Source organism: Saimiri boliviensis, chromosome 9 (genome assembly GCF_048565385.1).
Source record: "Saimiri boliviensis isolate mSaiBol1 chromosome 9, mSaiBol1.pri, whole genome shotgun sequence".
Lineage (NCBI taxonomy): Eukaryota > Metazoa > Chordata > Mammalia > Primates > Cebidae > Saimiri > Saimiri boliviensis.
Window position 1 is genome coordinate 9710655 of NC_133457.1, and position 17020 is coordinate 9727674.

Genomic DNA, 17020 nt, shown 5'->3' on the forward strand with positions numbered 1-17020 from the left:
TGAAATGATTATTGTAATAATAAGAACAACTATTTCTTGATGTTGAGCTCTATATTAAAGTATGTATATCACTTCATTTAGCCTTCAATTACACTGAAAATAAATTAGTATTATTTTCTTTTAACCAATTAATGTCAAACCATCTATAGATTTTTTTTACCTCCATGCCTATACAATGTAGATGATTCTTAAATGACATCTACTCACATGTTGGCCAGAGGGTAATCCTGGGAAACACCAGCACCTCCACACACCTGGATGGCCCGGTCAACGATTTTGCAGACAGCCCGTGGGGCAGCCACTTTGATCATTGCAATCTATGTAAGCAAGATATGAAAAGAATGCTTCTTTCTTAGACTATACACAATGTGGCAAAACTGGGAAATGAAACAAGGGAACTTTCCCACACCCAAGTGACCACTAAAACAGGATATTTAATGAAAGCCAACAAAGAGATCCTGCAGCAGTGCAGTTAATGGCCATATTTCAGTCAATACAGACCCTCTGTAAAGAGACAGCTCTTCCAAATTACATTTCACTCATTTATTTATAACTTGCCTTGTTTCTAAAAGGATTTCAGGCAGCTGATAAATCACATTTATCACCTTAGGGATCATAAAAATAGTCCAAGGGTCTTTGTGCCACTAATTCGTTTGCTGTTAGCAGTTTTATGGGCTTTTAGAATTAAATGATTATGTCTTTATTTCATATAAGACAGAAACATAAGAAAGCAGAGGATGAGAGGTCTCTTTTATGAAACATTGTCTATGTAGCAGCATCACGCTGTGCATTCTTTTTTGTTTTGCTTTTTGAGACAGGCTCTCACTCTGGCACCCAGTCTGGAGTGCAGTGGCTGGCTGTTCTGAGGCATGATTGTAGCTCACTACTGCTGCCTCAGAATCCTGGGCTCAAGAGATCCTCCTGCCTCAGTCTCCCTGACTTCAGACATCTACCATGTTGGCTAATTTGTTTTAAGAGACAGGGTCTCACTATGTTGCCCAGGTTGGTCTCAAATCCCTGGCCTCAAACAATTCTCCCACTTTCGCCTCCCGAACGGCTGGGATACAGGTGAGAGCCACTGTGACTCACTCTATGCATATTCTATGTACATCATCTTACTCTTCACAAGAACCCTATCTTAGGCAGAAAGGTTAAGTACTTTGCCCATGATCACAAGGCTAGCAGAACGTGGCAGAGTGGGTGCAATTCCAGGTCTGTATAAAGCCTATGATATCCCCCATTCCATTGATGCTCCATCTTAAGAATGCTGACGATATTCCGCATCCTGAAAATCGTTCCCTAAAGGACTTGCTAGGAGACAAAAAGCGACAGGCATTTATCATCTATAACTCAAATATCACATGGGGGCTTCCAATATTCTGAGTGCCATCAAGATGCCATGAAAACTGAAATGTCCAACGGGTTGGGAGAACTGGAGAAGGCTCAGCAGTTGGTGGTTGGAGGGGAGAGGGTAGCCTCACCTCCTTCCTAGCGCCAGCACTGCCCAGAGTGTCTATGCTGTGAGCGGCTCTCAGAGTCAGCAAGCGGATCTTGTCAATGGCAATGCGGCTTTCAGCAATCCAGTGCGCCACAATCTCCTACAGGGGAGCAAAAGGCAGCAAAAGGAAGGAGGAACTAAGCTGGTGTCTGATGTTCACATGTAACACAGTCTTGTAGTTTGGTGAAAACACTCTAAGCCAGAGATTGTTCACAAGCTTTACTCAATGTATTTTTAAATGGAAGAGTTAATTCATTTGATATACACCAGCCTAGCCACATACTTGTGGAATGCTAATGTTAAAATGGAAAGATTTTAGAAAGTCATTTTATTTTCCCAGAAAAGTCATTTATTTCGGATATCTTAATGTCCAAGGTAAAGATGGCTGAACTGAGCAACTGTCTTACTGCCAAATCGCTCATGGGCCCTCCTGAATGCTAACTGCCTGCTGTCATGGAAACTTGGCTAAATGTATGGCAGTAAAGCTGCTACAGGTAAACTAGAAAATTCTCAGTGCAATTTCAGTGCGGGGACAGTTCAGCAGCTATTTGTTGTATTGTTATTTATTTATTAAAAATGACCTTTTCTTTGGCGGACAGTTCAATGAATTATAATACGTGTATAGATTGGACTAACCACAGTCAGAACACAAAGCAGCTCCATCTCCCACAGAACTCCCTGGGGCTGCCCCTTTTTAGTCACACCCTCCTCCCACTCCAAACCTCTGGCAACCATTGATAGTTTCTCCATTGCTATAGTTTTGCCTTTTCTAGAATTTGATATAAATAGAATCATACAGCATGTATCATTTTGAAACTAGCTTCTTTCATTCAATTTAATGCCTTTGACTTTTATCCAAATTGTTCTGTGTATCGACTGTTCATTCCTTTTTATTGCTGAGTAGTATTCCATTGTAAGTATGTACTACAGTTTGTTTATCCATTTGCCTGTTGAAGGACATTTCAGTTGTTGTCAGGTTTTTATTTTTATTATTAATAGAGCTTCTGTGCATTTTTATATGGGCTTTTGTGTGGACATGCTTTCTACTTTTTAAAGCAGACACTGGAGTGGAATTGTTGGGTCAGTGGTAAATGTTTATTAAGATGCTGTCAGTTTTCCAGAGTGGTTGTACATTTTGCATTCCTACTAGCAGTGTATGAGAGTTCCAGTTGCTCCTCAAACCATTGGCACTTAGTATCATATTTTACTTCAGTCAATTTTACAGCGTGCAGAGATATCACGGTGTTAATTTACATCTCCCTAATGGCTACTGCTGCTGATCTCCTTCAATGTACCGATTTGCCATCTCTATATCCTCTTTGATATCATTACCTCTTTGGTAACATATCTGTTAAAGTCTTTTGTCCATTTTTTAATTGGGTTGTTTTCTTACTACTAGATTTAGAGAGTCCTTTATGTATTCAGAACGCTAGTCATTTGCCATATGAGAAATTTATCAATTCTGTCTTTTATGGGTCTTGCTTTTGGTGCATGTTTAGAAACATTTTGCCTAATCCCAGAAAATGATTTTTCCACTATGTTTTCTTCTAAAATTTACAGTTCTACCTTTTACATGTAGATCTATGATCCATTTAAAGTTAAAATTGTGTGTGAGGTGTGCGGTTTAGATCAAGGGTCATTTTTTTGCCTATCCATGTCCAATTGTTGCAACACCATTTACTGTAAAGATGAAACTTTCTCCATTGAACTGCCTTTGCATCTACATAAAAAATCAATTGGCCTGTATTTCTATGTATCTATTTCTGGACTCTCTCTGCTCCAAAGGTCTACCTGCTTTCCTTTTGCTCAATGATTACTGTAGCATAGAGTAAATCTTAACATTGGGTAGTATGATTCATCCAGCTTTCTTATTTTGCAAGTTGTTTAGGCTACTTTAGTTTTTTTGTATTTCCATATAAGTTTTAAGATCAGCCTGTCTTTATCTACAAAGAAGCCCTTTTGGGACTGTGATTGGAACTGCCTTAGGTCTGTAGATCAATTTGAGGATTTAATCTGTTAGTTGTCTAATCCATGTATTTACTTAGGTCTTCTTTGATTTATTTTATCACTGTTTTCTACTTTTTAGCATGTGGATATTGTACATGTTTTGATAGAGTAGCACTTAAAAGAAAAAAACACTTGTAAATGGTATTTTAAAACTTTCCGTTCCCAATTGTTCATTGCTTGTATATAGAAATAAAATGGTTATGTATTGGCCTTGTATCTGTGACTTTACTAAACTCACTTATTAGTTCTGGGATGGTTGTTTTATTTGATAGGTTCCTTAGGATTTTCTATACAATCACATTGTCATCTACAAGCAGTGCCAGTTTTACTGCTTTTTTCCCCCTCAACTGCATGCACTTTTTTTTCTCGTGTTTTACTGCACCAGCTAGGAATTTTTCTATGATCATGAATTGGAATAGTGAGGGTGAACATTGCTGCCTCATTCTCAGTTTTGGGAGGAAACCATTTAATCTTTTATCATTAAGTATGAGGTTAGACTTTAAAAAATACTCTGTATAAAGTTGAGTAAATTCCTTTGTATTCCCAGTTTGCTGAGAGTTCCTATCACAAAGAGATGCTGAATTTTGTCAAATGCCAAAGCATCAATTGATATGACCATGTGATTTTTTAATGTTCATGCAATTTTTGCTGTTAGTTTGGCAGATTATAGTTTATTTTAAATTATCAATTTATAGATATAAATCAGGCTTGCATTTGTGAGATAAGCCCTACTTGATTATTTTGTACGATTATTTTTAAATACTGCTATATTTTATTTGCTAATACTTTAAGGTTTTTGCATCTGTATCAGTCTATAGTTTGTTCTTGTCTGGGTTTGGATTAGGATAATTCCAACCTCATAAAATGAGTTGACAAGTTTCCTCCTCCTCTATTTCTAGAAGAGATTGTGTAAAATTGGTGTTATTTCTTCTTTAACTGTTTAGTAGAATTTACCAGGAATATCATCTGGGTCTGAAGATTTCCTTTTTCAGAAGCTTTTTAACTTTGAATTCAAGTTCTAACAATAGTTGTAAGAACTATTTAGGTTATCAATTTCATCTTCAGTGAGTTTTGATAGTTTATGAGATTTGAGGAATTGGTGTACTTCATCTAAATTGTTAACTCTATGTGCTTTGCACACATACTAGAGTGTGTGCGTCTTAAGTCCTAGATCTGGAATGGAGGAGACTCTACTTCTGCCTTGGCTCCAGACCCCACTCTCCAATCCATCTTTTCCTAGAGAGCTCTGCATTGTGGCTTATGGAGAGCCTAGACAGACTAAGAGAATCAGTATGTCTGATGTTCCCTGCTTCTAACAAGCACAAAATTGACATATTTTTCTCTATTCCTTTTGTTAAGTACATCTAATAACCCTGGACATTATCTATAAAACAAACATAAGAAGACGCTGAAAACTATTTAGGGAGTTGAGGATCAAAAGAATAACCTGGTGGTGAGTTTCCTAGGTTTTCTTTTTGCCTCATACATCTCAGCTGCTGACAGTCTTCCTAGCAGCTGAAGAATCTAGTAACCTGGAAATGTCAGTGAGCCCAGATCAAAACAAAATGAAACAAAGAAATCAAAAACATAAAGCACCCCAATGAAAGAAAGCATAATCTCTCTTACCAGAAGATCAGGAAAATAGCACCTAGAGAGCCAAAAATCTTTTAGAGAATAACCACTTTACTGTAGTCGAACGCCACAGAAAAAACCTTGGCCCCCACCCCTCCTCACACCAGCAAAGCCAGGATGGGTAGCACAGGCTTCCACCCTGGTAAGCACTGTAATGAGATGCCCCAATACCCATGCCAGGAAAGTATCAGACAGTGCCAAGTAAAGAGCTGAGGCTTTCCTCCCCACTGGCCAGTAATAAATCTCCCTCACCCATCTTATGAAGTGTTAGCGCAGTCCAAATGGGATGCCTGGACTTCCATCCCGCCTAGCCGTATGATGGTATCATCCTCTTCAGGTACTAATGGAAGCTGGGTGGGGAACCTGGACTTCTCTCTCTGCCTAGCAGTAACGAGATGATGCCTCTCCTTTCCCTGACAGAATGGAGTCAAAAAAATTCAACTAAAATAGAAGGTTTAAAAAGGTCCAGAGTCTCACAATATAAAAATGTTCAGGTTTCAATTTTAAAAATCGCCCGTCATACCAAAAACCTGAAACAACTCAAAATGAATTTTTAAAAAATCAAGAGACAGTTATATATAGTTTGGATGCTTGTCTCCTCCAACTTGCATGTTGAAACATGAAGGTGGAACCCAAACTAAACCACAGAGAGAAAACAAACTGAAGAAAAAAAAAAAAGAACAGCATCATAGGAACATGTGGAATTATAACAAAAGAACAAAAGATCCACCATTCACATCACCAGATGCCAGGAAGAAGACGAGTGAGGCTGAAAAAGCACTTGAAGAAACAATGGCTGAAAACATCCCACATTTGCCAACAGACCTAAACCTGGAGATTCAAGAAGCTGGGTGAATCCCAAGCAGGACAGTGGGAGCTGTCTGGGTTATGGGAGAATATCCCTCATGAATGGTGTGATGACTTCTTTGCAGTAATGAGTTCACATGAGATCTGACTGTTTAGAACAGTCTGGTCACTCCCTTATCTCTCTCATTCCCTCTCTTGCCATGTGATGTTCTGGCTCCCCATTTACCTTCTGCCATGATTGTAAGCTTCCTGAGGCCTCCCCAGAAGTAGATACTGGCACTAGGCTTGTACAGCCTGCAGAACCATGAACTGAACAAAACCTTCTTTCTTTATAAATTACCCAGTCTCAGGTATTCCTTTATGGCACTACAAAATGGACTAACACACCCGGATAATAGAGATGTTAGAATTTCTGACAAAATTTTCAAGCAGTCATGACCAAAATGATTCAGTGAGCAGTTACAAACACAACTCAAGCAACTAAAAAAAATAGGAAGCCTCAACAAAGATATAGAAGATGTAAAGAAAAACCAAATGGGTATTTTATAACTAAAAATATATAACAACAGTTCAAATAAAAAAGCTCAGTGGATGGGTTCGAAAGCAGAATAGAGGGGACAGAGGAAAAAACAATTCAGTGAACTGGAAGACAGGATGATAGAAACAGCCCAACCTAAAGCACAGAGAGAAAACAAACTGTAAAAAAAAAGAAGAACAGCATCATGGGAACATGTCGGATTATAACAAAAGATGTACCATTCGCATCACCAGATTCCAGAAAGAAGCGAAAGAATGAGGCTGAAAAAGTACTTGAGGAAACAATGGCAGAAAACATCCCAAATTTAACAAGAGACCAAAAACCTGGAGATTCAAGTGGCTGGGTGAATTCCGAGCAGGATAAATCCCAGAAATTCATACCAACACACATCCTAATTAAATTTCTGAAAAAATAGAGATTAAAAAAGTATTGAAAGCACCAGAGAAAAATGACACCGTACCTATAGTGGGGAGATATATATATGTCAGAATGAAGTAGCACAATATTTTTCCAGTTCGGAAAGAAAAGAAACCTATATCCAGTGTGGATATCCTTCAGGAATAAAGGAGAAATAAGACATTCTTAGATGAAGGAAAACAATTGGTCACCTTTAGACCCTAGAAGAAATATTAAAGGAAGTTCCAGAGGAAGTTCTCTAAATAGAAAGGAAAAGATAAAAGAAAAAACCTTGGAAAAACAGGAAAGAAGAAAGAACACAATAAACAAAAATATAGCTAATACAATTTGTTTGCTTTGTTCTCTAAAATGTTCTAAAGTATGTTTGATGGTGGAGGCAAAAATTATAACCCTTATGTTGTTCTAAATGTATTAAGAGAAAATAATTAAGACAATTATATTATTTATTTATTTAGAGATGGAGTCTCACTCTATTGCCCAGGCTGCAGTGCAGTGACATGATATCAGCTCACTGCAACCTCTGCCTCCTGGGCTCAAGCAATTCTTGTGCCTCAGCCTTCCGAATAGCTGGGATTACAAGTACACACCACCACGCTCAGCTAATTTTTGTAGTTTTAGTAGAGACAAGGTTTTGCCATGTTGGCCAGGCTGGTCTCAAACTCCTGACCTCAAGTGATCCACCACCTCGGTCTCCCAAAGTGTAGGATTACAGGAGTGAACTACTGCACCTGGCCCAAAACAATTATATTCTAAATGGGAGCAGTTAAAGAAACTTAAAGGAAGGTAAAATTTCTATATTTTACTCAAACTGGTAAAATGATAACACCAGTACACTCTGATAAGATCTAGAGAAAAAGGTGAATAGATAGATACACATGTATATGTAATACCTAGAACAACCAGCAAAAGAGCTATACAAAGAGATACACTCAAAAAACACTATAAATAAATCAAAATGGAGTTCTAAAAATGTTAAATTAACCCATAGGAATGCAGGAAAAGGAAAATAAAAAAAACAATAATCAGAGAGAACAAACAGAAAACAAAAAGAAAATGTCAGATTTAAGCCCTAACATATCAGTTATTATAAAGGCAAAGATTAATAAAGTGGATTAAAAATATGACCCAACTATATGTTATTTAGAAGAAATGTACATCAAATATAATGATACAGGGCCGGCATGGTGGGATCTACAACAGGAAAGCTACAAAAATTCCAAAGCTAACCTTACACCTCACATTCTCCTAAGACAGAGAACAAGGTAAGAATGTCAGTTCTCACCACTCTTAATCAACATAGTATTAGAAATTCTAGCCAGTGCAATAAGACAAAGGAAGGAGATAAAAGGTATACATATCAGAAAAGAATAAATAAAACTGTTCCTTATTTACAGATGACATGATTATCTATGAAAAATCCCAAGCAATCTACAAAAAACTCCTAGAACTAATGAGTTCAACGAGGCCACATGGTATGAGATAAACATACAACAGGGTGAACCCCATCTCTACTAAAAATACAAAAAAATTAGGCTTGGTGGTAGACACCTGTAATCCCAGCCACGTGGGAGGCCGAGGCAGGAGAATCGCTTGAACCTGGGAGGCAGAGGTTGCTGTGAGCCAAGATCACGCCACTGCACTCCAGCCCAGGCAACAAGAGCGAAACTCTGTCTCAAAAAAAATAAAAAATTTAACTGTATTTCTATATACTAGTAATAGACCCTGAAATTAAAAACACAGTACTTACTACAATTGGTCAAAACTGAAATACTTATGTATAGGGCTTGCATGCTGAAAGCTACACACAGATAAGGTGATGTGTGTAGCTGACAAAAGAAACCCAGGAAAAGCTAAATAAATGGAGAGGTGTATCAGGTTCACAGAACAGAAAACTCTACATAGTTAAGATAGCAATTTTTCTCCATGTTTGCAGATATAGGCAAGATTATTTTTAAATTATATGTAAAGGCCCCAAATAACTGAAACACTTTTGAAAGAGAAGTCTAAACTGAGAGGAATCAGCTCAGCTTATGGGAAGACTAATCATATAATCACAGTAATGAAGACCGTGTGGTGTTGGCAGAGAGATTGACACATGGATAATTAGGACAGAAGAGACAACCCAGAAACAAACCCACACAAATAATCAGTCTGACTGATTCTTGAGAAAGGCATAAAAACAATTCAGTGGAGGAAAGATAGCTTTTTCGAAAAATGTTGCTGAAGCAATTGGACACACGCACACACACGCACACACACACACATGCACACACACACACACGCACACACACGAACCTTGACCTAAGTCTTATATAAAAATTAACCCAAAATGTAAGCAGACTCAAAATGTAAAATGTGAAACTTCTAGACAAACATTATAGGAGAAAATCTTCAGAATACAGGATTAGGCAGAGTTATTAGATTGACACCAAAAGAATGACCCATATAAGCAAAAATTGACACGAGAGTTCATTAAAATTAAACACTTTTGTTCTGTGAATGACCCTGAGAAGAGGATGAAAAGACAAGATACAGAGTAGGAGAAAGTATTTGTAAATCATGTACCTGACAGGATAGTATCTGGAATAAATAAAGAACTCTCAAAATTCAATAGTAAAAAGAAAAAGTGATCTAGGACATGGACATAGGACATGAACAAAGGAGGACATAAGATGGCAAATAAGCACATGAAAATATGTTTGACATGATTCACCAACAGGGCAACTGAGCTTAAAGCCACAATGAGATATCACTACAAACCCATCTGAATGGCTAAAATTAAAAAGTAGTGACAACACCATATGCTGGAGGGCATGTGGAGAAACGATCACTCATACACAGTTGGTTAGAATCAAAAATAGAAAAGTTTAGCAGTTTCTCAAAAAACTAAACATGGAACTACCACGTGACACAGTAATTGCAATCGTGGGCATTTATCTCAGAGAAACAAAAACTTAAATTTAAACAAAAACCTACACAAATGTTTATAGAAACTTTATTTGCAATAGCACAGACCTAGAGCCACCCAGATGTCCCTCAATAGGTAAACATTTAAACAAACTGTAGTATATATCCAGACTAAGGAATTCTATGCAACAATAAAAATGAACCAACTACTGATAAAAACAACCTGGATAAATCTCCAAAAAATTATGTTGAATGAAAACAGCCAGCCTCAAATGTTTATATACTGTATGACTCCATTATTTTTAAATTATTAAATTCCAAACTCCAAGTTTGGAATGACAAACTTGTAAAAATGAAGAACAGATTAGTGGTTGCCAAGAGTTAATGAGGAGTTTGGGGTGGAAGCAAACGAGATGTGGCTATAAAAGGACAACATGAAGGATCCTTGCAGTGAATGGAATGCTCTGGATCTTACTATATTCATGACAACATCCTGGTCCTGATATTATATTCTAGTTTTTGCAAGATGTTACCACTGGGGAAACTAGGTAAAGGATTTAAGAGATCATATGTTATTTCTTATACCTGTATGTGAAACTGTAATTATCTCAAAATGAAAAGTTGAATTTAAAAGTTGGTACTTCCTTCTTGTTTAGCCGAGAAAACATTCTCTGAGTTTTCCCAATTTGTCAGAACTTGTAAGAGAAACAGGGAGGTAGGTGGAAAAACATGAAAATCAAACCTCACCCTAAGTCTCACAGGCATCCAAACATTTAGAATTCCTCACTGAAACCCCAGAGGGCATACTAAACGTATCCGCTGGCTCCAATGAGTTTTTTGGTTTCCAATTCTAAACACAGAATTGAGTTGGTTCGAGTGTTGTGCGTTATTGTTAGGCTAACATAGAATTGATGTTTACAAATGAGTTAAACCAACAGATAATTATGGTGCTTTAATTCAAGTCACATTAACCTACCCATATATTTGTTTTCCAGACTATATTTATATATATTTTTTTCTCATGGTAATCGTATCTTTTTTATTTTTTATTTATTTTTAACTTTTCTTTAAGTTCAGGGGTATATGTACAAGTTTGTTATATAGGTAAACTCATGTCATGGGGGTTTATTGTACAGATTATTTTGTCACCCCGGCTTTAATTCTAGTACCCACTAGTTATTTTTCCTGACCTCCTTCCTCTCACCCTCTACCCTGTGTTAGGCCACTATGTCTTTTATTTCCCTTTATGAGTCCATGTGTTCTCATCATTTAGCTCCCACTGATAAGTGAGAACATATGGTATTTAGTTTTCTGTTCCTGTGTTAGCTTGCTAAGGATAATGACTTCCAGCTCTGTCCATGTTCCCACAAAGGACATCAACTTATTATTTTTATGGCTACATAGTATTGCCTAGTGTATATGTACCAAATTTTCTTTATCTAGTCTATCATTTATGGCCATTTAGGTTGATTCCATGTCTATACTATTATGATTAGTGCTGTACTGAACATATGTATCTATGTGTCTTTTTAACAACTTACATACCTTTGGGTATATACCCAGTAATGGGATTGCTAGGTCAAATGGTATTTCTGTTTTAAGTTCTCAACATTTTGTACAATGGTTGAACTACCACCAACAGTATATAGGCCTTCCTTTTTCTCCACAACCTTGCCAACATCTGTTATTTTTACAGTTTTTAATAACAGCCATTCTGAGGAATGTTAGGTAGTATCTCACTGTGGTTTTGATTTGCATTTCTCTAAAGATCAGTGATTTTTAGCTTTTTTTCATGCTTGTTGGCCACATACCTGTCTTCTTTGAAAAGTGTCTGTTCATGTCTTTTGCCTACTTTTTTTTTTGTCAATTTGTTTAAGTTCCTTATAGATGCTGAATGTTATACTTGTCAGATGCACACAGTTTGCTAAATTTTCTCCCATTCTGTAGGTTTAGGTTGTCTATTTACTCTCTTGACAGTTTCTTTGGCTGTGCAGAAGCTCGTCAGTTTAATTACATTGCATTTGTCAATTTTTGCTTTTGTTGTTAGTTTAATTAAATTGCGTTTGTCAATTTTTGCTTTTGGCATTGTTTTTATGATATCTTTGTCCATTCCTATGTCCAGAATGGCATTGCCTAGGTTGTTTTCCAGGGTTTTTATAGTTTGGGGTTTTACATTTGGTCTTTGATCCGCAATAAAACACTGGCAAACAGAATCCAGCAACACATCAAAAAGCTTATCCACCATGATCAAGTGGGCTGTATCCTTGGGATGCAAGGTTGGTTCAACATACACAAATCAATAAATCTGATTCATCACATAGAACTGAAGACAAAAACCACATGATGATCTCAATAGATGCAGAAAAGGCTTTCAATAAAATTCAACGCTGCTTCATGTTATTAAAAACTCTCAATAAACTAGGTATTGGAGGAACATACCTCAAAATAATAAAAGCCATTTATGACAGAACCATAGCCAACATCATACTGAATGGGCGAACGCTGGAAGCATTCCCCTTGAAAACTGGTGCAAGACAAGGATGACCTCTCTCACCACTTCTATTCAACACAGTATTGAAAGTCCTGGCCAGAACAATCAGGCAAGAGAAAGAAAGAAAGGGCATCAAAATCGGAAGAGAGGAAGTCAAACAATCTGTTTGCAAAAGACATGATTTTATGTCTAGAAAACTCCACAGTCTCAGCCCAACATCTCCTTAAGCTGATAAACAACTTCAGCAAAGTCTCAGGATACAAAATCAACATACAAAAATCACTAGCACTCCCCAAGAGCCAAATTAGGAATGCAATCCCATTCATAATCGCCACAAAAAGAATAAAATACCTAGGAATAGAGCTAAACAGGGAGGTAAAAAGTCTCTCCAAGGAGAACTACAAAACAGTGATCAAAGAAATCAGAGATGGCTGAGTGCAGTGGCTCATACCTGTAATCTCAGCACTTTGGGAGGCCGAGGCAGGCAGATCATAAGGTCAGGAGTTCAAGACCAGCCTGACCAACATGGTGAAACCCTGCCTCTACTAAAAACACAAAAAATTAGCCAGGCATGGCGGTGGGTGCCTGTAATCCAAGCTGCTTGGAAGGCTGAGGCAGGAGAATCACTTGAACATAGGAGGCAGAGGTTGCAGTGAGCTGAGATCACGCCACTGCACTCCAGCCTGGGTGAAAGAGTGAGACTTAAAAAGAAAGAAAGAAAAGAAAAGAAAAAGGAATCAGATATGACAAACAGATAGAAAAACATTCCATGATCATGGATAGGAAGAATCAATATCATTGAAATGACCATGCTGCCCAGAACAATTTATAGATTCAATGCTAGTCCTATCAAGCTACCAATGACATTCTTCACAGAACTAGGAAAAGCTATTATAAATTTATATGGAACCAGGAAAGAGCCCAAATAGTCAAGGCAATCCTAAGAAAAAAGAACAAAGCTGGGGTATCATGCTACTTGACTTCAAACTATACTACAAACCTACAGTAACCAAAACAGCATGGTACTGGTATAAAAACAGATACATAGACCAGTGTAACAGAAAAGAGAGCCCAGAAATGGGGCCATATACCTGCAACCATCTGATCTTTGACAAAGCTGACAAAAACAAGCAATGGAGAAAAAGGACTTCCTTATCAATAAATGCTGCTGGGATAACTGGCTAGCCATATGCAGGAGATTGAAAGTGACCCCTTCCTTACACCTTAGCCATTTTTGTTCACATTTAATTCTCCTTTTATTGTCATTTCTTTTCTTTGTTTTATCATTTTACTTTAAGTTCTGGGATACAAGTGCAGAAAGTGTAGGTCTGTTAGGTAGGTATGTGGGTGCCATGGTGGTTTGCTGCACTTATCAACATGTCATCTAGGTTGTAAGCCTCACACACATTAGCTATTTGTTGCAATGCTCTCCCTCTCCTTGCCCCCACCCTCTGACTGGCCCCGGTGTGTGTTGTTCCCCTCCCCGGGTCCATGCGTTCTCATTGTTCAACTCTCCACTTAAGAGTGAGAACACGCACACCTTAGCCATTTTTATGTTTGGTCATGTTTGCTCTTCACCAGAAGATATTTGATTAGTGTTTCCCTAAAGCAGTGATGTTCAATGTGATAGCCACTAACCATATGTGGCTACTGAGCAGTTGAAACATGCCTAGTCTGAATCGAAATGTACTAGAAGTATAAAATATGCACCCCATTTTGAAGAATAAAAAACAAAGTATCTCATTAATAATTTTTATATTGATTCTATGTTGAAATAATATTTTTGAGATATTGGGTTAAATAAATGTATTATTAAAATTAATTTCATCTTTTTCTTTTTACTTTTTAAAAATGTTGCTATTAGAAAATTTAAAATTACATTTAATTTTTGATATATTGGGTTAAATAAAATATGTTATTAAAATCAATTCCATCTTTTTCTTTTTACTTTTTAAAAATGTTGCTATTAGAAAATTTAAAATTACATTTAAGGGTCATCATATATTTCTTTTAGATGGTCCTGCCCTAGAGGTTGAAACATGGCTCTGAATTAATTCCAAACAAGTTGCTAGCAGTCAATGAATATTTTTTCATGGCTGTAAAAGACGGTAATTATAACTTTATAACTTCATGAACAGACTTAAAATACACTTCCATCTCAGCTTTAGAATAAAGGAAGTATTCTCAGCTGGGTCTCTATAGACCCTAGAGTTGCTGAAAAGCTTTAAATGGATAGAAACTAGGTGCTCTAGGGAATTGCCAAATGTATTTCCCGAGACAGAACTTGGATGGAGAACTTTTTATTATAGCCTGGAGTAAATTAGAAGGCAGCTGGAAGGAACCCTCAAATGCAAAGAAATGAAATGTTCCTTTCAAATAATTTTTTTAAAAAGCTGGCCCAGATTTTTGTTTATGACATGCTCACACATCTTTTTGCTTCTGCCAGGTCACATTGTTTGTGCCAGATGTGAGGAGTTTCCAGTGAAGACAGGCTTATTTGTTAAAAAGCCAGGCTTGCTCTACGTGACACATTAACTTTAAAAGGTGGAAGGGAAATTTTTTACTAGTGTAGTATTAAAACACCAGCATGAAAGCAGAACTTGTGCAGAGTGCTTCTGTGCATTCAAGATGCCCGTCTGTTGACTTTACTGTGTCCTCCCTTCACCCTGGCTCCAGGGTTTGCATGCAAGCTTGAGAACAGAAAAGGGAAAGAAGTAATGGTGGTGCTCTGAGCCACCTCTTCATCCTTCTTCAGCAGCATCAGGGGCTATATCCAGGGTCCCAGAAGGTCACACTTTCTCACCTCCTCCCAAGTGACCAGCTAACAGCTGAACCCTTGCCTCTGCCGTACACTAAAGGGCTCCCAACAAATTCGTCCCAGGTGTGGTGTCATAAAGCAGACTACAGATTTTCAGTTAAAAAAAAACTACACAAATAAATTAGATACATGCTGAATAATACTTTACAAAAAGCAAACATAGATGATAATAATTTAAGGTAAAAAATATACTGTAAATGTTATAGGATGGTGAGAAATGTACAAGGAGACCAATGTACTAAAATATACACGTTCAGCAAACACAAATACAATCCATCACTGCAAATTTGACCTAACACTAACATGTTAGCAATAATAAAGAGTTAACACTTGATAATAGTTTTTCTTGCCTTCTTAAAACTTAGAAGGGAGGTGATTTGGATATCCTACTTCTCTGTAAAAGACTTTCCAAGGAAGTCTGAAATAATACCTTCTATATCCTCTCAATACATATTTTCTAATTTTTGTTATATGGTCCACATGTAACTATGTTTACAGCACTTTGTGACAACAGACTCAGTAGTATATAATTTATAGACAAAAATTCAAAAAATCATGAATATCTCAAAAAATGTTGACCCCATTTCTACTTGTGTTTCTCCAGTGACACAGAATTCAAGTCCTCCTGAAGAAGCTGATTCTACTTTTATGTCTATTAGAATGTTTCTCCTTTCCCTGGGTTTTGGGCTATTTTCCTATATCTTTACATTTATATGTCCTAATTTCTTCTGGGAAACCAAAGGACAAGGCAAATCCTTCTTCCTTATGACAGCTTATTTATGTCCACAGGGAGCTCTAATGTTCCAGGTTCTGTAGAGAACAAGAATCTGAGAAAGTTGAAGGAACTGTCTACATGGTGCAGAGGTGTTGAAGCACTTTAGGAACTACTTAATCTTTCACAAAGATAAATACCTCTCATCAGACTACATTTACATACAAATATAAGTATGCCTTATGGAAAAGAATCACCTTGTTAATGTAGAGAAAGTCTCTCTCCCACAAGTTATGTTTTTGTTCAACACTGGTGTAGTGCACTGGGCTAAATAAATTCAAATAAGTAATCATCCTTACATGTGCAGACAACTTCTTCTTAAAGGCTACCCTTTGTGTTGCCCGCTCACACATGATCTGCAAAGCGCGCTCCGCCAAACCTACTGTTCTCATACAGTGGTGGATTCTGCCAGGTCCAAGGCGGCCTTGGGAAATTTCAAATCCCCTACCTTCACCTGGGAAGAAAGGGGAAGAAAAGGGGAATGTAAAAATGGCCTAGCCCATTCCTTTTGTTTTATACAAATCCTGGGAAAGTGATGAGCTGCCCTTAAAAAGGTCATTCTGGTTAAAAAAAAAAAAAGTCAGTTCTATAATAAGGTTCACTATGTATTCATGAGAATTTTGATTTCTATGTTTTTAAAACACCATCATTAAACATTTCAAATTTAAGAACTGCCTCTTAAGTACATAGTATGCACAAGCTACTTTATTAGTACTGGAATAATTACAAAGTTGGAATAACACACAGTCCCTATACTAGGAGTTTAGAATCCAGAAGAGTGGGCAAGGGTAAGGGCTATAGAGAGAAACTAAGAAAGGCAAATGAGGAAGAGATTTTCTGTTCATCACTATAACCTTAGGGCCTGGCAGGTATCAGGGGCTTGGTGAGTGGATGGGATGAGAAACACAAAAACATCCCTGGAAGAGGCAGTATTTTAGATGTTCTTTGAAAGGGATATAGGATTCTAATAAGCAAGAGGATGGCATTCAAAGTTATTTATACTTCTAACTTATATCTAAGAATTGAATTCATAAAGTACTGATGTTTTCTTAAAACAAATAGAGGCCTACAGATCATGTTATAGGAAAAAGTGTGTTGTTCTGAATTGTATAATTTTCATATTTAGTTATCTT

At 37.2% G+C, this 17020-nt stretch overlaps 1 protein-coding gene across 1 annotated transcript in view; it reads right to left on the reverse strand.

The window, feature by feature from the left end:
- ACAD11 (acyl-CoA dehydrogenase family member 11) overlaps window positions 1-17020 on the reverse strand; it is a 133671-nt gene that overhangs the window by 43271 nt on the left and 73380 nt on the right. The window contains exons 17-19 of the mRNA XM_010335805.3: window positions 16187-16341; window positions 1482-1598; window positions 208-317 (exon numbers count right to left, since the gene is read on the reverse strand). Of these exons, the coding sequence (XP_010334107.1) occupies window positions 208-317; window positions 1482-1598; window positions 16187-16341 (382 nt within the window). The remainder of the gene's footprint in view (window positions 1-207; window positions 318-1481; window positions 1599-16186; window positions 16342-17020) is intronic.